This window comes from Pyrgilauda ruficollis, unplaced genomic scaffold (assembly GCF_017590135.1).
Source record: "Pyrgilauda ruficollis isolate IOZ18807 unplaced genomic scaffold, ASM1759013v1 scaffold22, whole genome shotgun sequence".
Lineage (NCBI taxonomy): Eukaryota > Metazoa > Chordata > Aves > Passeriformes > Passeridae > Pyrgilauda > Pyrgilauda ruficollis.
The window spans coordinates 2,988,379-3,010,883 of NW_024521428.1; the positions used below are offsets into that span (position 1 = coordinate 2,988,379).

At 37.9% G+C, this 22,505-nt stretch overlaps 1 protein-coding gene across 1 annotated transcript; it reads right to left on the minus strand.

Moving 5' to 3' along the window:
• Nucleotides 1-709: 709 nt before the first annotated feature.
• IL18R1 (interleukin 18 receptor 1) lies at nt 710-16,645 on the minus strand. The gene is made up of 11 exons (XM_041468546.1): nt 16,561-16,645; nt 16,146-16,262; nt 14,864-15,104; nt 9,635-9,812; nt 8,575-8,728; nt 8,059-8,121; nt 5,728-5,884; nt 5,414-5,547; nt 4,476-4,637; nt 2,736-2,894; nt 710-1,230 (listed from the first exon to the last, which is right to left on the minus strand). The coding sequence occupies exons 2-11, from the start codon at nt 16,192-16,194 to the stop codon at nt 863-865; spliced, it is 1,665 nt and encodes a 554-aa protein (XP_041324480.1). The 5' UTR covers nt 16,195-16,262; nt 16,561-16,645; the 3' UTR covers nt 710-862.
• Between the last annotated feature and the right edge of the window lie 5,860 nt (nt 16,646-22,505).

Here is a 22,505-nt window from a genome sequence, read left to right on the forward strand (position 1 = left end):
GACATCTGGTCTGACCTCCTGCCCAAGCAGGGTCATCCCAGAGCACATTGCACAGAATAATGTCCAGTCAGTTCTTGAATATCTCCATTGAGGGAGGCTCCACAACTTCTCTGGGCAATCGGTTCCAGTGTGGCATCAGCATACATTAGCAAAATACTGTTATTTCTATCCCAACCTTCTCTTCTCCCTGTCCAAATGAGCATTTGCAATCTTCTCAGTGAAATAGTATGTAAACAGTCTTTACCATTCCTTCAAATAATTCCCAGTTGCAGACCATGTGCAATTCAGTAGTAAATACTGTTAAACTATCCAAAACTGCCATATTTCTAACCTCCCTTTTCTCTATTGGTTTGGTTTTTTTTATGATTGATGTTGCCCAAAGCCTGCATGCCAAGCTCTTAAAGGCAGGATCTGTTTAGGTCTACTTACAATCCTTAGAAAATACCAAAATACAAAGCAAAGATCATCTTAATAGTAAGAGATTGCAAGTACTGATTTATTTGTTGTAGGGCCTAAAAAGTATAGGCAAGTAAAAATAGTATCATTCTACATCATTGAAAATCATGAAATAAAAATGTTTTTCATTGTGCTTCATGCCATATGGTAAGTCCTAAGCAGAATGAAACTTCTGCTTCTTGTGCAGATTGCTGAGGAAACATTCTCTGGGATAGGATTTATCAGTTGGGGTTAACATCATCCTGGCCACTGCATTCTCATCAGATCTCAGAGCTGGCCTCTTAATCAGCTATTTCCCAAAATATTAGTTTATTTAGTTCTATTAGTTAGCAAAATACACAGTTTTCTGCTGCATCTTCTGTCTCCAGAATTGTTATATGACTGCATTAAAGTCACAGCCCTCAGTTCAGGGTTGAGCAGTTTCTGAGCCTAATTCAAAGTTACTATAGTGCCCTTTGGTCTTTGTCTTGATAGGCTTTGCTGGCATCAGGTACCGAAGGTTCTTCCAAAATCTGGAATTCACGGGAAGAGATTTATCTTTTTTCCATTTCACCACCCTTTTTGATGGTAAAAGTGACAGTGATTCTGGCAAGAAATTGTAGTCACTTATAGGCATATATTCAATTAATATGATCTTAGTTTTTCTTTCAACTAGGGCTTTATGCAGTCCACTCTCAAGTTCATATATGGCTCTGTCAGAAACGTAGTTCTGGCTCAGTATAATGATTAATCTTCTGCTTTTATCAATGAATGAATGGATATCATCAACAAGTGCTGCAAATTAGAGATAAATTTATTGTTATATTAAATTGAAAGGATAGGGACCAAATCAAATTATCTTTTAAATTCACATATGTACCAAAAATGTGGACATTTTTATGTTAAAAAGTGACAGAGTGTAAGCATCCTGTCCTTATGAAGAGATCTCCATCTACCCTAGACTGCTGTCTGGCAGTAGTCACATGGACAGAAGGCAACAGCAAAATTAACTTTCCCCCAGCAAGACATCTCTTTGCTCTTTCCTAATAGATACCATTGGAGTGATTCCACAGAAAGGCACAAACAGCAACTTCTCTCCAAGTATTTTGTAACCCTGGGGTTACACCTTCCTTTATGACACCAAACACCCAAATCTATTTCCAGTAATCCAGGCTGAGAAGACCAGCATGCGATGACAAAAGGAGTTCCAACTATGTTTCAGATTGATGACTTTTGGTATGAAAAGTGATGAATGAAAGTGAATGGAGATACCTTTTAAATATCAAATTGAGTTTTCATTAACAGCTTCCAGTGCTTGTTTTAACACCATGGGACAAAGTCTACATAAACCAGAGATCTAGAAAACATGACTTGTAGAGAAAGGCAAAGCAAACTGCAGAACTAACCTAATGAAGAGAAAACTGCAGGTAAAAGGAGGCTGACAAGTGTATTACAACACCAAAGGCTCCCATACAAAGAAGGAAATATTCTATTTTACATGTTCACAATGGATCAGACCAGAGAAAATGAAATAAGCTAAAACTATTGAAAGAATCAGACTGCACACTTCAGTAAACAATTTTTTTAATACTTAAAGAATAAGAATAGGTAAGAAGAAAGGGCTCAGAAGAGCTGTGGCTCCTCTCAGGATAGAAACATTTGTCAGGAACGGATATAAAGAGACAAGATCCTGCTTAATGAAGGAGGCTTACTGATCCTATTGTTCTGTGGTTTGAACAATGAAATTCTATTTCTCACCTGGATCTTTGGACTAAAAGGAAATTCATAGTACCTTTTATCCAAGCACTCATTTCATTCAGAAAATGTTTTGTTATGGCACTCGCTTCATTCAGAAAATGGTTTCAACCATCACGCTGAAGATACAGCAAACATACAATTACCTAAGAATAACTAGAGTCATCAGCTGCTTTGTGCAATAAATGTGAGTGCATTCATTGGCCCTCAGCAAAAACAGAGCAAAAGCACTATTACTGGGAAATATGTGATATCTTCTGTGTCCTCACCTTAACCTTCTTCATGCTTGCTCTTTGATCTTTCATCTTGATTTTTTGCAATTAGTGATTTATGTGTGCATGTGTAAGTGTATATGAATTCATAAACATAACTATAAAACATGTAAAATGTTTGCAACCAAACTTTGCATGCACACAGTCCACATTGAATGAAGAATACAACCTTTCAATGCACAACACATGACAGAATTCCTTCTAATTAGAGACTTCTACCTGTGTGTGAAAATGATGAGCCTATTTAACGACAAGAATATTCAATACACTTACCTCCTCCAGGGAATACATCCCTTTCAAATATACATAACTTGTACCCAAAGTTTTCTTCTAATATCATGGGCAACACCTTCAAAGCAAATTCTCTCTCTTCTTCAGTAGGAGAAACACAGTCTTTCAGGTAAGACACAAATGCATCATATTCTTTTCCATCTGAAAATAAACCAACAATTTATTGTTATCTACCATTAGAAATCCAGTATCTGATTCACCATTCTGGTTTTCAAACTTAGTGTCTCAATGGTACAACATCTAGAAACCCCTGATCTTTCTCCTGAAGGTTCTGAAGAGTCTTCAAACACTCTTCATCAGATTGAAAAAAATGTCCTGAAGAAATTTAAGGTTGATACAAAAGATTCTGATTGCATTTGGAGAATACTTGAAAATATTTCCTTTCTACATTAAGGTGCTTTTTAAATAAAATCAGATAAATTTAACCAATTAATGTCACTGTGAAAATCAAGATATGAAGGGAAGCAATAAAGGTGTCTGTGAACTGAAAAAATTGCTATTTAAGTGATGTTGCAGATTTTAACATTTATTGTACTCTGTGTCACAGAGTATCAAGTGGAATGGGTACTGGCAAAAGAGAGAACAAACCAGTTAATTATTTTTGTTATGAACGTATGCCATGTCTGGTCTTGGTTGGGGCACTAATTTACAGACAGAAAATCAAAGACCAATCCAGAGGCCAGGTTACCCACACTGCCACAGAGCAACTATCAGGATTGATGCACCAGCACACGTGGCTTTGCTTCTTAAACTGCACTTCTTTGCTTCCCTTTCTGAATACTTTACTGCATGTAGTTCATAAGAGAGATCACAAATAAACACCATGAAACCCCACACCTTCAAGAGCTCTAGGAACAGGAAATCCGTTGCCTAGTATCCAACAGGCAGCTCCTCCTGGGCAGCATAATCCAGGTTCTCAGAGATCCCTGAGTGAGTGTAAGCCACTCTGGTAGCTGACATCAACAAGTAAATAAGAACACTGGCAGGCATAAATGACATCCAACCATTATCCAAAAATCTCCAACTATTGCAGTTTATTCAAGTTATATTCAAGCTGATTTAGAGGCCAAGAAAGGTCAAGAAGATCAGACCCATATATACAGCAAGTTTTGTCACCACTATTTTCAGAAAAATTGTTCCTAAAATTGAGTAATTGTCAGGTTTGCTTGCTGTGAAGGTCAGAGAGCTGCTGCCTGGTAAGATACTGGCAATGTGCACTGCTGCTCTCCTTACGTGCATGTAGTGACAAACCTATAAGCATGCAATGGCCTCTAAAGTCAAAGAAATATTTTAAGCTTCACCTCACTGAAGGGCATCAGTGAGGTGAAAATGAATTTGTGTCAGTCTGCCCATCTGAAAACTCCACAGTGTTCATCCTCTTAATGGATAGACGAAAACCTCTCCACCCCATCAACTTTTGTGAGGAAGAATATGGCAGAAGAGAGCTCATCTGAACAGCATCCAAACACATCCCTTTCACTGCCTGCTCCCGAGGCAGCTTTTTCACTGTGTTTATCTGCTCTCATTGCCACACATATACCACAAACACACGTTAGCACCTGACCATCAAGTTCTCTTTCATATATTCTTTCTTGCTTCTCACACTACTGGATTTAAGATTTTTATTTTATCTTCCTCAAAGCTGATTTTTTTCATAGAACCTGTCAGAAAATATTTTTCATCAATATGCTTATTTCAATGTTAGCATTAGCAAAGTCATACCTCCAGCAGTATCATCTCTCCTGCAAATATTTCTGTAAAATAGAACAAAGTCCACCCTAAACATCACAACCACAAACACCACAGCTACAGCAACAAATGGAAATAGCAGAGCAAGGACCATTCCAGTGGTAAATATGTGCACTGGCAAGTCTTGAATCTTCCCTGTAAAAGAGAAACACAGTATTAACAAAAAGTATTATATAACAAGATTACTGTATCAAATACTCATGACACCTAAAAATCACCTCAGAAAATCACAATGTTGATGGGAATCCTTTCCTGCTAATTCTTCAAGCACGTATGCATGCCACACTAAGATAAACTATAAAACATGTTTTACTGCAAAAACAGGAGAAACAATATTGGACACAATCACATACAGTTCATTTGTGTGTGTGTGCAGGGTCTGTGAGATCAAGACTGACATTACAGATCCTCACAGATGTACAGCATCCCAAAATGATGGTCACTCACTTTGGTGAAGTTTCCTTCAGGTTTTTTGTTATTTCCTATTATCTACCTTTCACCCCTCTCTCAGTCCCATGCATAAGTCCTTAATGTCCTATTTAATATATTTGGCCAAGACACTTTTGCTTTTTTTCTCTAGTCTCTTTCAGACCTTTCTTCATTACTATTATTATCATTATTATCATTATTAATATTTGAGAGTTTTAGTTCCAAATACAAACTTTTAGCACTTAAATCTTTCTGAAGTTTTTACAAAGGCATTCTCAAGACATGCTCATTGTAGTCTGTATTTCTTTTGCTTTGCACTGCTCCTGTCCCTGTCTGAGAGCAGGAGGAATCACCCAGGGTTGTTAGGTCCAGCACTAGGTGTGTGAGGGCCTTCATAAGCAGACAGTATTTGGAGCAGTGTTTCAAAAGGCCCTCAGGATTGAGAAGGCTGATTAACAAATTATTTCTAGATTATGCCATACCTTTCTTCAGTTTTACTATTTTTATCTGTGTGCTTTCATCAGCTTGCAACATGCAGGTGAAATTATGATGCATGTCCTCATCTCTTACTTTTTTAATCCGTAGTAGCCTTGTGATATAGAACTTATTTCCCAGCCTGCAACAAGGAATGGTGTTAGCAACACTATCTGTACAGAAACCTACAACCACCTGAGAGGCAGATTTTGAGGAAAAGTTTCTAGAGAAAACCCTCAGACTGTGGTTTGTACTGAATTTGCAGTCCCACAAAGTGTAGGACATTGTCGCATATAAAATACAACATTTTCAGGAAACCTACTGTAGTGTTTTGAGTTCTTCTTCACATATTGAAGGTTCATTCTCAGGGATACCTGTGCATTGTTCTGGAAAGGTTTGGTTAATTAACCAGTAGAGGCTGGCATCTTCTCGCATATAATAACCCAAGGAACCTGTGCAATTGAGTATCTCTTCTTTACCTGCAAAGAAAAAAAAAAGAAAAAAAAAAAAGAAAAGAAAAGAAAAAAAAAACATAACATGGGAAGATTTAGTGAGAAGTAGTATTCATGTACTTCTTTACTTCAGTGCAGTTATGTGTCAGCTTTCCAGGAAACATATCCTATAAGCTGTGCTCCTTTCTAAATTCTAATAGCCCCTGCTCAATGTTTTATAGTTGTTACACCTGCACTGGTAGTAGCCTCAGCAATCATGCACTGCTGCAGAGTGACAGTCATCCATTGCTTTCTTTGAGATAAATCATCAAAGCCAGGTGGGTTTAAATAGACTTGAGAATTTCACTCTTTAGAGACCTAAAGGGAATTGGACTTGATGATCTTTATGAGTCCCTTCTACCTGAGATATTCCATGATTTCATAAACCAGACTGTGTGCTGCAGGCTGAGAAGAGAAGAGGAAAACCTATCACCAGTGCTTCAGGGCCAGGTAAAAGTAAGTAACTGGTAAGGGGAATTACAGCCAACTAATTGTAATAGGGAAACTATATATGATTACTCAACAAAACCAAAGCCCCTGTTGAACGTGCACAGAAGCAATTCTTATCTCAGTATCACAACTGGAAATTCCTGAATACATGAACAAGTCATTAACTCAGTCAGCTACTTGTCTCATTTCAAAGCACTAAGTGTAACTGACAGGAACCACCTCATAAAGTTCCAACAGTTTTAAGAAATTGCAAAACTGAGTGGAAAAAATAAGGGCAGAAGACTGCAGCTCTGGAATGTGAGATTTTTTAATACTGTCAAGGGAAGCTTGATCTGAAGCTAGCTGCAACCACAGTTTCTAGGCCATTGCAACATCATTTCGGAACACATCCAGAATGCTCTTTATTAAGTCAGGAAAAATGCATGTTATTTCTTCTTCAGACCATCATGCACAAATACTTTCCAGTAAGCAAGGCCTACCCAGCAATTCTCCAAGAGTACACAAAGCTTCTCAAGACTTTTCAGGTACTTCTAGAGCCTTCAAAGCAAGAGCCAGCTGAAAAACTAGCCATCATAGATTCAGACCTTAGAAATCCAAATTACAGTTGCACAGACCTAACCTAGTATCATTGGCTTGCAACTCTAGCATTTCCACCTCATACAACAGCTATTTGGAGGCAAATATAATAGTGCACCATCCTAAACAATGATAGGTTTTAAAGACCATAGACCTGGCTCATCCTAAATTCTCTTCACTCTCCACCATGCCATCTGTCTCATCACTCAGCAGGTAGTTCAATGACCTTATCAAATGACCTTATCAAGGGGTGGAAGACAGATCATAAGCATTTGATGCCAAACCCTGCTAACTTCTAAGGGCTGGGACAAGCACAGCAACGAGGAGGAAATGTGTAGGAAGGGCATCATAGCACTGGGGTACTACCAGTGGGAAAAGGATTTACCAAGCAGTACTGGTAGGAAGGAAGGAAAATTAGCATCTAAGGTCCTAGATGAGTAAATGAGATATAGGTATGGGCCACAGAGGAAGTAAGACTTTGAAAGGAAGGATCAGGTAACGAGGAGAGGAGAGGAGAGGAGAGGAGAGGAGAGGAGAGGAAAAAGACTGTTATATTTCTGTTCTCAAAAATTAATTACAGCCTCAATCACAAAATCCTAGATCCTGTCCAAGGCTGTGAAGCCTGCAGATCATTTCATCTAACGTACTTCTAGCTAGAGACACAGGTAAGATTTCTTGACAATACAGATGTACATGCACATATTGCCAGGACTGCCACACCTCACACTCCTCATTTCCCTGAAGAATATCATTGTCAGCCACATCAGGTATCAGTGGGATTGCTCATTACTGCTGTGCACTGAGTAAACCATACGTCTTTCGCACATTGCTTCATGGGGTTTGCTATCTACAAAAGAAAGCCATGGAGAGATGTTTTATCACCACCACCTTCTCTTGCAAGCTGTAGCAGCAACCTCAGCATCTGCGTCTGTGAAAGGGTACATTTAGTGTACTTGTGTATCAATCATGGAATACACCAGGCAGAACATTACCAGATGTGAGGTTAGATCACATACAGGATGATGCACTGACAATTATTTTGATTACACTTATCCAGACCATCAACCACAAAGAAATCAGAACAAAAGTATGTAGGTAGAGTAGCTACATCAAAGATTTTTGTATTAATTTCATACCTATTTCTGTTTCAAATTTTTCATGAGTTCCAAGTATCTCCAAAGTGAAAGCCTCCGGTGCATCTAAAACAGAAGAATTATTATTGAAGTGATACTTCACTTATGTTTTCCACAGAAAAAGTTACATAATTGCTCTACATATAAAATCAATCACAAACATTCCATTTAATTCACAGAGCAATATCTGGGTTCTGGCTCACATACATATAGATACAGAGTACAATTTGCAGTAGTTGGAAAAGCTCTTGTGCAAAATTCTTCGTAAGTTTGTATGACTTATTTAGAGCAGCTAGTTGGAAAAAAAAAACTGCAGGGAAAACATACTAAATACATTTTCCAAAACTGGTAATATTTCATCCTAACTTTTACTTTTTTACTTCTCAAATTATTCTGAAGTAGTTCAGATTACCAGAATTTTCCCCCAATATATATTTATTAAATGAGAACTGCAATTTAAAATCTCCTTAGTAAAGTGAACCAAAAAGTATGTTTCAAAATTTTAGAAAGCTTTCTTACCTTCTTCTACTACAAGTTTAATTGTATTTGTGCTGTGGTATATTGTTCCTTCATGACTGATTAAGATTTTACAGGTATATATCCCAGAGTTCTGTACTGTTAAGGCTCTAAAATTTAGTTCCCTCTCTGTTTCATGTTCATAATTCTTACAGTCCTGCATCAATAAAACCAGAAAATACTAGTCTGTGGCAAACATGCATTCAAAATATTAAAGAAATTAAGATTTTGTTTTTAAAACAGTGTCACCATCACCTTTTCACTATCTCAATGACATGTGTCTGACCCAAAAGAGGTGCAGGCCCAATTTTCATTCATGGTCACTTAAATGCAACATTTGAACATTTAACCCATTAGAAGCTGAGAACACTGCAACTGAGGAAAACATAACAACCTGTGGCCCTATCCATCAACGGTCCCATCCTCCCAGGCCCCGAAAGACAAGAGAACAGGGCTGTAGCTCATTCTTCCAGGCTACTCCAGATGCCTGTACTAAATCAGTCAAAATCCCTTCCTGAATCTGATTGACCTTGGAGTGGTCAGGGTCTGTTACTCCAACCAGGAGACCTGAGAGGAATAAGGAGTACACCCCAAAGAGATGATTTGCCAAAAATGAACAGAACTGGATCTGTTACACACTTAAAAACCGTTCAGAGACAGCAAAATTGAGAAGTTTGCAATTACTTTGCAAGTACATGCCAACTGTAAAATAAAAATCTTGGCATCTCATTTAGCATTGCTACAATATCTGTATCAGCAAAGTAGCAGCTGGCTAAACCAGCTGCTGCCAAAATCAGCAAACAGACATGCACATCAGATCTTTTATCTTCCCAAACTACTAGTTTAATAACTTCTGAAACAGGTATTTTTTAACAAATTGGAAAGCAGACAAAAGCTTTGTTTTGTGTATCTGTCTAAAGATTTTCCCCCTAATCCCATGAAAAATTAAAGCTTTACAATGTTTCTAGATGCTTCTAAAAATTTGTTTGCAATTAATATTTCCTGCAATCAGATGTTTTGTTTCTACAACCAATGATTTGAGGGACACTGTTTCAGTAATTACCTTATACCATGTTATGCTGTCATTTTCATAGACAGACAAATCGCTGCATTTCAGTGAATGACCAGTTCCAGCACTTTTAATTTCTGTAGTTAAATGATTTTCATTGAAACAGCTGCTTTTATTTCTTTCAAGTACATTCAGTGTCCACTTTTGAATTGTGGCATTTTGTTTTCCATTGCTAAGAAAAAAAAATATAACAAAATCAGTTTTAGGAGCTTTCTTAAATAATGCAGCTTGGTGAGTTACAAAACAAAAATAAATTCTCAAATACATCTGTTAGGTAAAAAGTACATCTACAGTGACCCAATTACTTTTATTTCCCTTTATCACTTTCCCACTCCCAAATAAGTGTTATTTCCTTTAACCAAACAGGTTACCTAAACTAAATGCACTATCACAAAACATTTGACAATACAATTATGTCTATGGAACGTGACAATATATCCTACATCGACCTGAACAAGGATGCAACCATCTGTGACATCATCCATAGTTACATGAGACCATCAAAGAATTTTGGACCTTGAATCAGCTAAGATTTTGCAGGTTTAATTTCCTACGTGTTGCTAAGATTAAAAGCCATGACAGAAAAATATATTTCTAAAATTATAAATAAGATAGGTCATTGTTATTTAGATAACTACTAGGGTCTATCCATATACTCCTTGAAAGAATCAGATCATAGCTGGAATTTCACTGTTTGATATATCCAAATACATGACTACCAAGGGAAAGGAACCTGAAGAACTTTTATTTGGCAAAGTTAGAGCTTAAGAGAAAGCCATATGCCGCTGTCAGTTAGTGGGTGAGATTCTGTCAGTTAATGGGTGAGATTTTGCAATTAGTGCATAGAGCTCTCATTTGTTTTCTGAACAAGCAGGGCCTGACAAAGGAAAAGCAGCAATCATAGAGAACTTCCCTCCAATGTCAGTCATGTTTTCATAAATATGTTTGAATCTTTCTGCCTCCAAGAAAAGAAAAATAAATTTCTTCCAGAACTGCAACTAGTCAAGAATTGTTTCAATGAGAAAGTCCAAGAGGACAAAGGACTTGGAATGGAGAAGCATCCCTGGTGAGTATATCAGCTTAAACACCATTCTTGACATGTCTTTTGAGTTTACAAGATTCAGAAGAGCTATTAGGACATCATTTTTATGTTGAATTTAACCAAGTATCGGGTTGTTTCTTTTCTGCTTTTTAAATTCCCCAAACAAATATATTTATGTATTCTCCTCACCCTCTTTGCATCACAGCCCTTTTTCAAGCTACACAGGTTCTCTACACACTTGAGATGTTCATTACGCCTAATTGTAATTGACTTTTTAAACTAAAGCATAGTGGTTTTGGTAAATCAGCTAACTATGCTGTCACAAACAGGAAAAGCTTTGCCAAAACTTTTCCAGTAGAGAAAAGCTCATACGGCTATTCACAGTGCTTCTCACCTATTCTTCAACATCTTATTTACACATTTAAATCAGAGCTTATAATCACACTCAGCAGTGGCACCGCACTCAGAAATCTCCCTGTTACAGTGCAGTTTATACGACCTATTTTACATATTTTTGTTTGGGACAAGATCACCTGTGACCCAGAAAGGCCTCTCCCTCCCTGACAGTAAAGGTACCCAAGATAATGTTTATGTCTACACCTACCTAGGTGTAGCCATAAACATTAATTCCAATTAATTCCACTGAGTCCATGTGTTTCTTTAGACAACACTCTACTAATCTGAATACTGTCAGAGAATTAATTACAGATCTAGCCATGAAATGCAAATGATTTTACTCTCTAGATTCAGCAGATGAAAGAAAAGGGTCTATAAAGCCACATGTTACTGTTACTCCACAGAGGCTTTCTTCTGTGACCCTATCATCTGGGGAAACCACCCAAAGTGGATCAAGATATTCTACCCGATGAGCCAAAATCTGGCAAGAGAATGTCCCTGGAAGGTATTAAAACCATACCAGTGCAAACAAGGATGAATTTTTTCATACATAATTTCTAGTTTTCTGCCATATATCATGGTTTTCAACACACACACACACACAAAACCATTTAGTTGCATTTTTAAACTCCTAGTGTCGGAATTGTTATACCTTTTTATCCTGGTTTTCACTTGTTGTGAGTCCTCAGGGTTATTTTGTCAGGAACAAAACTGTTTCTGGTTTAACAGCTTTTCAATCTCCCCCCCCACAAACCCACCAAGACGGAACAACAAAATCTAGCTTGATTCAGAAGATGATAAAGGGAAGTGAAAGCCCTTAGAGAACATAAACCAAGCTTACTGGATACAATCTCTAAGTTATTTTACTACAACAAGCCAGTGTTATTTCAATATTGCAGTCTTCTGCAGACACTGTCACTCTGCTTTCCAAATTGCAGTATTAACTCTACATGTATGTTCCCACCGCTTTCAGTTGTTCTAAACATACTGAAAAATTGAGCAATATTTGGATTTTAAAATTTATAATGTGTTTATCATGGTTCTCTGTAGCTTTTTGGTTTTTTCAGTAACCTCTAAGTTCTCTCAGTTTCAAAGTTACCAAAATAGAGCAATCTGATGACCTGCTTTTTTATATTCTGTTTTTCTCTTTGACAACCACAGGATACAGGCTGTAAAAAAACCCCATAGAAATTACAAATCTTTCCAAAGACCTGTGACACAGTTTTTGCTGCTTACCACACTTACTCTAAGTACAATTTTTATTTTCAAGAATGATCCTGAAGATGGACACATTCAGGCCTATAGGTGATGTCCATTGATTCCTGAGTTTGTATCCTAAGTCTAGTATACTAACAAAGACACGTGAGCATGTCAACACACAGATATGCACGCTTCAGCTATCTAGGTATGTCTCAGCAGGACACATAAAACTTCTGATTCCTCTTTAAGCAAAAAGAAGTGGTTAAAACATCATAAAAACATAGTTACATTACTTTCGCCTCTTTATTCTTGCATATTGTCAGTTGTAACATATCAGAAAAAAAATTCCTACATTTAATTAGTCTGCAAAATCTGTCAATGTGTTGTCTGCTTTTCTTGAAAATCTGCAGTATATGTAATTGTCACATTGTTCCCTGAAACTGCCTAAACAGTTATAAGTATTCTGAAAATTATTTCCCATGTACCTTACAAACACCTAACTCTAAATTAAATAGTTGAAAATTAAAAATAGAAATAAAAATATAATTAGCATCTCTTCTTTCACAAGTAAAACTTTTAACATACTACAAATACTCTGAAATTAAAGTAATTCCACTAAGTCATTCTTATTAAATCTTAAATAAGTTCAGTAGCCCACAACAGCCCACAATTTTTTGCTACAGAAACTTCTAAAAGTCCTCTGTTTCTGCAGAAAACAGTTTTTGCAATAATCTTCTGTATTTACTGAAATATAACTCATTTAATATGCCTGCCAATAGTGAGAACCATCATATAAACAAAGCCCAAGATCCCATCAAAATCCCATTAAAAAATCCCCTTATGCCAATTGTTCCAGCAGTGAGACCTGTGAAGAACTCCCACAGGAGGATTGCCAGATTCTGGCATCATTCTCATCCTAACAGAAAGAAATTTAAAAATTGGAAAAAAAAAAAAAGTGCTTGTTTCAACTTTTTTTTCTGAGTTTCTCTCTAAAGCAAATGATAAAATCAAAAAATTTCATAAAGGATTCTGACACTTTTGTGTTTTCCAACAATTACTCATTTTAGCAAACTTCATTCTAACAGTTTTATTTCATTCTTTATTTGTCATCTCCGTCTTCTGTACGTGAGGCTGTTTCCTTCAGTTTTGGTGTTTACACTTTTTTATAGTAATTTTGTAGAATTCTTGTGATTTACTGTCATTACCCAAGTCCTTAAAGTGATCAGAGAACCACAATAACCGTGAATTGAGGCTGGGGTTATCACAGCTCTCTTCTCTTTGGCCCTTTAATGAGTATTTAGGGCTCATTATGGCAGTCTCCTTCAGAAGCCTGGCAATTCAGGTATGACCTCCACCTACCTTTCCCCATGCCAAAATTAGTCAGTCTGCACTTTGTGATACTAATTAGGTGGCATTGGAGTGAGTTTTTACATTTAATAGCTTTTTTGTGAAGTGACCATACAGAAAACAGATCCGCACAACAAACTAGACAAACTACCACATTCATCATCCCCAAGGAAAACCCTCTTGAATTTAACATAGATGAATAAATTTTTTCTCAATATTTATCCCACAATTAAAAATACATTGAATTTCATATACAATGAGTCAATATTTTTAAAATAATATCAGTAATGAGATAACACTAATGATACATGGAAGAATTAAAAAAAAAATGTTTTCAGCTTCCAAGTTGACTTGGAAGTTAACAATTGTACTCTACCTTAGAACTGTAAAATATCAAACTTGAGTCCGCAATATTTCTGGGAAAACATGGAGAGCATTTTTCAGTATCCACAGACCCACACCCTTATAAAGCTGGCTAGAACCCTAAAAATATTACTTAGAGAACAGCACAAATCATTACATGCAAGGTGATCTGCTTCAAATTAATTATTGCTTCAATTGTAAATGCTGAATTATGGGTTTAGTGCAAGTTAGTCATAAGAACTCCGTGCAGCAAACCTTGGATTTAGTCCCTATCAAGGTATTCCAATGAAGAACGCCACCAAATAATGGAGGGCCATCCTTATTTCTCCTTTTTACCCATGGTGTTCTACAGCAGTAAGAAATCAAATCCAATTATTTCATTCGTTCTTTGAATGGCTTCATGCAGGCAAAGGTTTGCGCAGAAAGCAGAGTTCAGCTATGTTATGTTTAATCTTTACTATACACTTAGGTGACTTGGCAAGCTTTATAGCATGAGATCCACTCAGCACAGCAAGCAAGAACAAGTCTGGGGAAGAAGACAAGCAAATGCTTCCTTTTTCTTGTCAGTGGACAGAAGGGTTGCCTGACACTCATTTTTCTTAGGTAATTAATCACAAGCCAGCAAAAATGCTGCCTGCCTTATCAAAAGGTTTACAGAACATTTAAAAGGCTGAAACTCCTTATAGATATTTGTAAATATCACAGGTCTACCTTGATAGTTGTGAAATGAAGTGGGAAATAACTCTGCAGTTAATGCAGTTCCCTAAACCACTTTTATGTGGATGCCACTAGCTATAGAAAACAAGACAAAGAAATTATCTTCATCATAGACATATGAGCAGGCAAGACATTTACCCACTGTGTTGTGTACCCACCTGTGAATGACAGAGTAATTCCCAGAGTCACTGAGTTCAGCTGGCCAAAATTCCAGAAGGTTCATTTGTGAAACAATTCTGCGTGTTTCCTTTATCACTTGCTGCTTTCCAGCACTTTCTTTGTACCAGTTTATTGTATACGCTTCTGCCTGAAAATGTTCTTGCCTTGACTCAAGGTAACAAAGGAAAAAATATTCCCCTTCTAGAACATCAATGGAGGCACGAATGGGACACAGCTTCCCTTAAGACAATGGGGAAAAAAGATATATTAAGAAGCCATTATTTTATTATTTCAGAAAATTGCATTAGCCTGACTTTAAAGTGATTTGCTATGCTGATGGCATGTTATAAAAAAAACTTCTTTCAGCAAAATTGTTTGGCAGCATTCGTGTATTTATTCCCGCAATATTTACTAAAAAAATCAGCCTTTTCCAAGCCTTTATTCTATCTTACCAAAGCAACACCAGAAGAAAAAGGGGACTGAAAATAGAAGGACATTTCCCTATCTCTGTGATTCTTTCACGAGTTCCACAGTGTCAGAATCTCATTGGCTCAAAGGGCAGAATCTGGCCTCCCTCTACAGTAAAGCAGCTGTCAGAAATGGAATAGGAAAGGAGAAATTCTTCACATATGGTTTGACTTAACAAATATGTTTGAGATAAAAGCACAGATCCTATAAATTAACACATGCGTTTCCTTATCTTCTTAATTAAAACTGAATCATTATGTAGATACATTTCTGAAAAACTTCAGATATCTTTGGAAAACTGCCTTGGAATGGGATTATGTGTGTAAAATTTAGTCTTCAAGTCTGCCTTTCCAAAAAGTTTCCCAAATTTACTTTTGAATACGGAAGTTAGTAAAAGTACGGAAAAGGAACCATGATCAAGATTAAGAGTCAAAAATAAAATCAGCCTTCATTCTCTCTTTCTCCTGAGGTTCTCAGAGATTATTGTTGTTTAGCAACTATGGTGACCACACTTCTGAATGGCATAAAAAGAAGCAGACTCTTTCTTTCGTTTGCCATATCTCTTCATACAGTCATGGCCATATACAACATCATCAGGTTTCTCCAGGTAGCATCCTTGCTTTTTCATTTCATAATTTTGGTGTTTAGGACCAAATTTCCCAAGTCTGGAGCTGGGCTGTAATTGCCAAACCTTTAAGTTTTTGTTCTTGTCTGCAAAAAACAAAACTTGTCCTACTCCAAAACTTGTCCAACTGTCAAGAAGCTGGCACATATTTTGAATGTTCTATTATTGAATTGAAGACTTTTACTTACCAGTGGCAGATTCCATGATCAATATTACCAAAAAAATCATCAGAGTCATTTTCTTGAGTTACTTCTCTCTTCTTCTCCAAAAAAATGCAATTGAATTGCTCCTGCTTGTTCTGAAAGCTTACAAAAAAAACAAAAATTCACAGTTCACCACAAGTCCAGTGAAAGAGATTTCTTTGAGCATGTGAGCAGTGTAACTACTGCCTGCTGCTGAAATGGGAAGCTTTCCAAATGGGAAGCTACATATTTTTATCATAACAGCTATTTTCATACATCAGGTAGTGTATCTAGATTTTTCTTCGCAATTTCATTTAAATTCAGAAAACACTACAGGATTTCCTTGTTCTATTTTCTTATTTAATGGATGCATTTTGCAGTATTACAAGAGCACTCAAATCCTGAGCCAGCAGATACCTACCACAGGACAGGACAGTGCTTTTTTTTTTCCACAACGAGAATAAACTTTGCAAGACTGGACCTTGTAGAAACAGCCAGTGGAAACTTCCCTTGCCTTCAATGAGAACAGAACAATGTTGTAGATTGGATATGTTGATGGCTAACTTTGAGCCTGTTGGAAAGCAATGGGACATGTAATTTCTTTCACAATTTGATCTTTAGGGGCAATGAGCTCCAGCTGAGAGTGCTAACATTTCCACTGTGGGGGAGGACAAGAAGCAGCCTATATTCAGTTGCTTCATGTGCAGTCAACTGATTTCAAAGGCAAGTGGAAAACACCACTAAGTAAGACTGGCTTGGAACCTCTTCTGAGGTTCCTCAGAACAACAGGTTAACTGACAACTAAAGACAGAGCTACTCCTGAGACTCAGCCTCTGTTTTGCTTACAAAACAGACAGGTGAGATACACAGTCAGTTCATTTCAAAGCCTGAATCCAAAACAGATAACCTTGCTTAGTGTGACCCAGACATGGATGGACAGATGAGACAAACACACACAAGATGTATTTCAGAGATCTGAGAGATCTGCCAGAAAAAGTCTCAATAGCAATCCATTTATTTTTTATTGGGTAAACCTGATGCAATTTGAGAGAACACAAACTTTAAGAGACTGCTGTAAGATTTAGAGTCAGTCAGAAAGTTCCTGTGATCTGAAGAGTCTGGAGGCAGGAGGCTACTGCATTTTCAGCAGTATTGCAGGACACCAAACTGGGTAGCTGCCTTCCCTCTCTTACCTTTCTCCTCTGCTCTTTACAAGTGTGCCATCATCCCTTAAAGCACTGCAAGGAGATGAAGGAAGTATTTCACATCCCTTTTTAAGATGGTCTTGTAGGCAGATCCAGATTTAGAAAGCTAAAAGAATCTGGATGGTGAATATTGCAACACACAATTTCAGTTCCTTATTATACATGGTGATTCAAACTCCTACACTTCATAAGGAAAGAAGGGTCTCTCTTTTTCATTTCTTGATTTTTGCTTTCCTTTTCTTTCCTATCACATTCAGAAGAAATACAGCTGTTAGAGACTACAAGACTAAGGCCCACTACATAAAGATAGAATCATTTAACACCAAATTTAAAATTCTAAATCCACTTCTTTTTTGGTACATCAAATCAGCACACAGTGGAAGGTTGGTTGAATGCACAAAATATAATGGAAGCAACTTAGTAATGACCAGGTCTGAGATTCATGGCTTCTAAAAATCAAGACACAAGACCTTAATGTTACTCTCTCACTGCTGCTGAACCTGATCTATTTGACTGAAATTGTTCTACTGTAGGCTAAAAAATTTGAGCCATACAGTTTGAGTACTCTTCAATGAAAAGTTAGGAGGGAGGAAAAAAGGTGAAAAAAAGAAAAGTGCTTTTAGTGAAAGTCAGCTAATCCAGAGAGAATCTTTGAGAAACATAATAAGATTTTTAATTTTCAGAAAAAATTGAGACATTTTAAAGTAAAAGCAAAGATTCTCTACCTAACAAAGGAGTATAGAAATACTAATGGGCAAAATTCTAAGGCAATAGAGGGAAATGGCAGTTTCAATGAAAATTGATTAAATTACAAGTTGTCTATAAGGCTTAAACTGACAACAGCTTTAAGCATTTTTTTATGTTTTATACATGTTTAATTGATGGAGTTTTAATAATAAAATGTGGTTCTTAAAAAAGCTTGTGCCACTGTGAAACCAACAAAAACTTCAAACAAATCAAAAGTTTAAATTCTGTAAAGTGGATTACCAATGTCTCATGAATTAGAAAAACATGTACCATTAAAATTAATTCCCACTTTTCAAGAATGACCAGAAGATTTTTGAATGAAATTGGGCTGATACACAGAAGTGATTGATCTTCAATTTTGGACAAGTAACTAATTTTGATCAACAATTTTGGAAAACTCAATTTGGTCCTGAAGGGTTGTGGCTTCCTTTTTAAAAAAAAAAAACCACAACAGATTCTTCTGAACATGAGACAGTTCTAAACATCATCTTGGGGTCAAGGAAGGAAAGCACTCATCTTTTCTCTTTAAGAACAGCTTCTTATGGAATTCAAGTATTTTTAAGTATTACCACACAGTGCCATAATTTGCGCAGCATTGGTGAAGAAAACAAAAATGTTTAACAAACAGTTGTCTTAACCATACTAGATCCAAGCAGCATTCCGCCAGGATTGCAGTTTCTTGGTAAAAATGAAAATCTGTCTTAATTTCAAAGAACATAAACAAAGCTGTTTACTTACTATGCAAATCTTGACAGGTGGAAAGTGGATGGAGTCTTCCAAAGCCCAGAGAGTTTCAATTTGAACTTACAACTCTTCTGAATCTCATTCATAATTGAAACAGAGAGTTGTCTCTCTCAGCAAGTGAGTCAATACATAGATATTTCAGTTTGAAAAACCTTCTGAGGAGGGAAAAGAGAACTGTTGATTGCAGGAAAGAAAACGGAAAAATATGTGAGAAATTCATTTCTGCTAGCATTAATGGAAAGTTAATAGCAAGCCCTTAATATAAATTTTTTTCTAAATGAGGCATTTGAGAGCTGATACATCAATGTTTTAGGCATAATCTTTTGCTCCTACCACTTACAACAGCACTGAAGGAGCCCATCCTCTTCCAAATCCACCCAGGTACGAGGAAAAGGGCTGAGGACAGCACAGAGATGGTGACAGGGGCTGTATGTTGAAATAAGCCGTTTTCAGGGCTAAACTGCTTATGACAGCTGGGTAATAAGGAAAAAGTACAGCGTGAGCCCTGGACAGAGGTATCCGAGACTGGTGACTCTGGGGAGCGCCGGGCAGTGCCACGGATAGGGAAGCGCGGCTGGGTGGGAGAGGGAGAGGGAGAGCGCTTGGGGACGGGCGGGGATGGGGACGGGCAGGGAAAGGACCGGCAGGGATGGGACCGGGCAGGGATGGGGACGGGCAGGGAAGGGGACGGGCAGGGAAGGGGACGGGCAGGGATGGGGACGGGCAGGGATGGGGACGGGCAGGGATGGGACGGGCAGGGCTGGGGACGGGCAGGGAAGGGACGGGCAGGGTGCCCCGGAGAGGTCTCCGGCCGGCGAGAGCGGCTCCCCGCACACCCGCAGGATGCCGTGAGCGGGGCAGGCGCTCGGCTCCTCCGAGCGAGGGGGAAGGAGGTGTCCGCGCCCAGCCCCGGCCTCCCCGTCCCTGCCCTACCTGGCGGCGGCGCTGCCCGGAGCAGCCGCGGGATGCCCGGCTGGGCCAGGGGGCTGCGCTGCCCCGGACACCAGAGGTGCGCCCCGCCAGCGCAGCGAGTGATGCTCGACTATTTTAGGAGGCGGAGAGGGGTGGGGTGTGTGCGCCTCTCCCCCCTCACAACCTTTCAGGGGAAGAAAAGGCGTAAGGAGGTGATGCCTTCCGTTGTCTTGGGCCGAAACGCCTCCTCCTCCGCTTTTCCGCTGAACGCACACTGTAGGAGTCCTTTCCAAGGAGTGTGCTGGAGGTAGGACGGAGTGCTAGGAACGAGTATATTGGGCTGAGTATAGCGAGTTTTACCTCTGCTACTGCTTCCTCCCCACCTCGCTGCCTGGTTTGGGAATGAGGACGTGCAAAGGGCTAACACTGAAAGGCTGGTATTCTGCAAAGACCTCAAAAGACACACACACCAAAACAAACAAACAAACAAAAAACCAAAAAAAAAATTTAAAATCCCGCCAAAAAGAATTACAAACTATGGTGTGCAGGAAAAGAGATAGGGCAAAAAGATAAGATTCTACACAAGTCCTTATGTAGTTCTTCTTCATAAGTTTTTATGAGAAATGCCCCCATTTCAGTGCTATTTTTTCTGTGCTACCATCCCCTTCAAGGGGAGAATAGTGGAAACTTTCAAGACATGAAATATTTTGTATCTCCATTGCTGCAAAGTGAGTGTATGTATTCACTTCTAAATAAGTCATCATGCCATTAGTTCAGTTTGCTGGTTAGGTTAGCCAAATGTTGTATATTGGAACTGTGGTTCCATCAGGGGTTTCTGACAGGCATATTTCTTGTTTGAGTCCTGTTCCTAAGTAAATGAATGCTTGCCATTGTTAATTCCATTAATGCTCTATCTGATAAGGACTGCGCAGTAATTCACTATACTTCTAAATAAAGTTACTTTGATAACAGCAGGAAAAAAATCATTCCCTCAGGAATCCTTTTATTTGCATATCACCCTTTTCATCTTCAGAAGTTTTCTTGGTGACAGCTACATTTCAGGTTTTTTACCCAGGACAACTGCTAATGCAAAAGTTCCCAATTCAACAGGAGGGGACAGTTTGGAGGCAAAACAAGCAGGTTACCCTTAAAAGGAGGGAGGTATTACACAGAGCTGGCTTTCTTGCATATTTTCATTGCAGAGGTGAAGTGAAGAAACCCTAGAGTGTTTTGCTGTCTCACCTCATTTGTTTTCCTCATCACAGAATAAAGTAACTATGACTAACATGTCTATAACAATTAGACCTTTCATAATGTAAATCATCACAATTCCAGGAAAGTAAACTAAGGATCTAACTAAATATAACTGCTTTTAAAATGTGTAGAAGTTCCTTTGCAGCACTTTTGGTTTTATGACTTAGTACCTGATTTTTAAACCTAAAAGAAAGCAGATATCATAAAGATGATAATGATTTTATATGACAGTCTGGAAACTATTTAGCAGCCAGCAAATAAAATGGTAAAGTAAAATGTCATCAGCTTTTTACTTTCACAGACTGTCTTCATAGTTACTGTTTGGAAACTTCTTTTTTTGACTCAGTCTTCTACAGCAATATTTTCCATGAGCTTTTTTCACATTTATTTGCTTTCATATTCTTTTGAAATAACTCTCAAGTTTCAAACTTTAATCTGCATTGCAGAAAGTGCTGTGTTCATTGTTCAACTAATGTCATAGCTAGCTCTGTGATATGTGAAAGGAGAATAAACTTTACACTTTTTAGTTCTCTGATTAATACAATTTTAATGGAGAAGGCATAGTATGGTAATAAATATGTAACTTGATTTAAAAGAGCTAGTTCTTAGATTTTAATTTTGAAAATGTCATAATAAATACGAAAGTTTGCACTAAGATTGGAAAACAGATTTTTGAACGAAGCTCTGATGACCTGACCAGTTGAGAATCAGTTAGAGAAGACCAGTTATTTCACAGAGTTTTTCACATTTTCCTTTCCTTCCAACATAAATTATATAGAGGTGCTAACTAAAAAAACTGAAACTATTTCCATCATAAATTGCAACACATCCAACTCCTGTAACCACACTTTAAACCTGTTTGCTCTTAGGTGGCAATAGTCCTTCTTAAACTTCATCTATTATCTCTATATACAAGCTATATTAATTCTTAGCATAAGTTATGTCCAATAGTTTTTCAGCATTATCTTCCCCTGATGTCAAAAAAAGCAAGTTACAAACTGATAATGTGTCTGTTAGAGCCTCGTATGTTTCTCAGAAATTTTAAAATACAGAAGTTGGACACTTTCAAACATTCCTCCACATCACAGCATCACAGGATAATTCAGGTTTGAAGGGACCTCTGGGAGTCCTCAGGTCCAGCCCCTCTTCAGGGTGCACACGAACAAGACCTGGATGGGGATTCCACAGCTTCTCTGGGCACATGTTCCAGCTTTGGGACATGCATATGGTGAATTTTTTTCCTAATATGTAATATAAATTTCCTATGTTCTAATTAGTCTCAGTTACATTTTTGTCCCACCTCTGGGCTCATTTGAGAAGGGTCTGGTTCCATCCATTCTCTCTGTCTTTTCATTAGATTATTGTAGGTAGAAACAGGGTCTCTTGTCATCTCCCTGTGAGATCTGTGCTCTTGGTGATCTTCCCCTGGACTTCAATATGTCAGTACCTCACTTGTGCTGAGGAGCCCAAAACTTGACAAAGTGTCCAGAGATGATCTCACAAA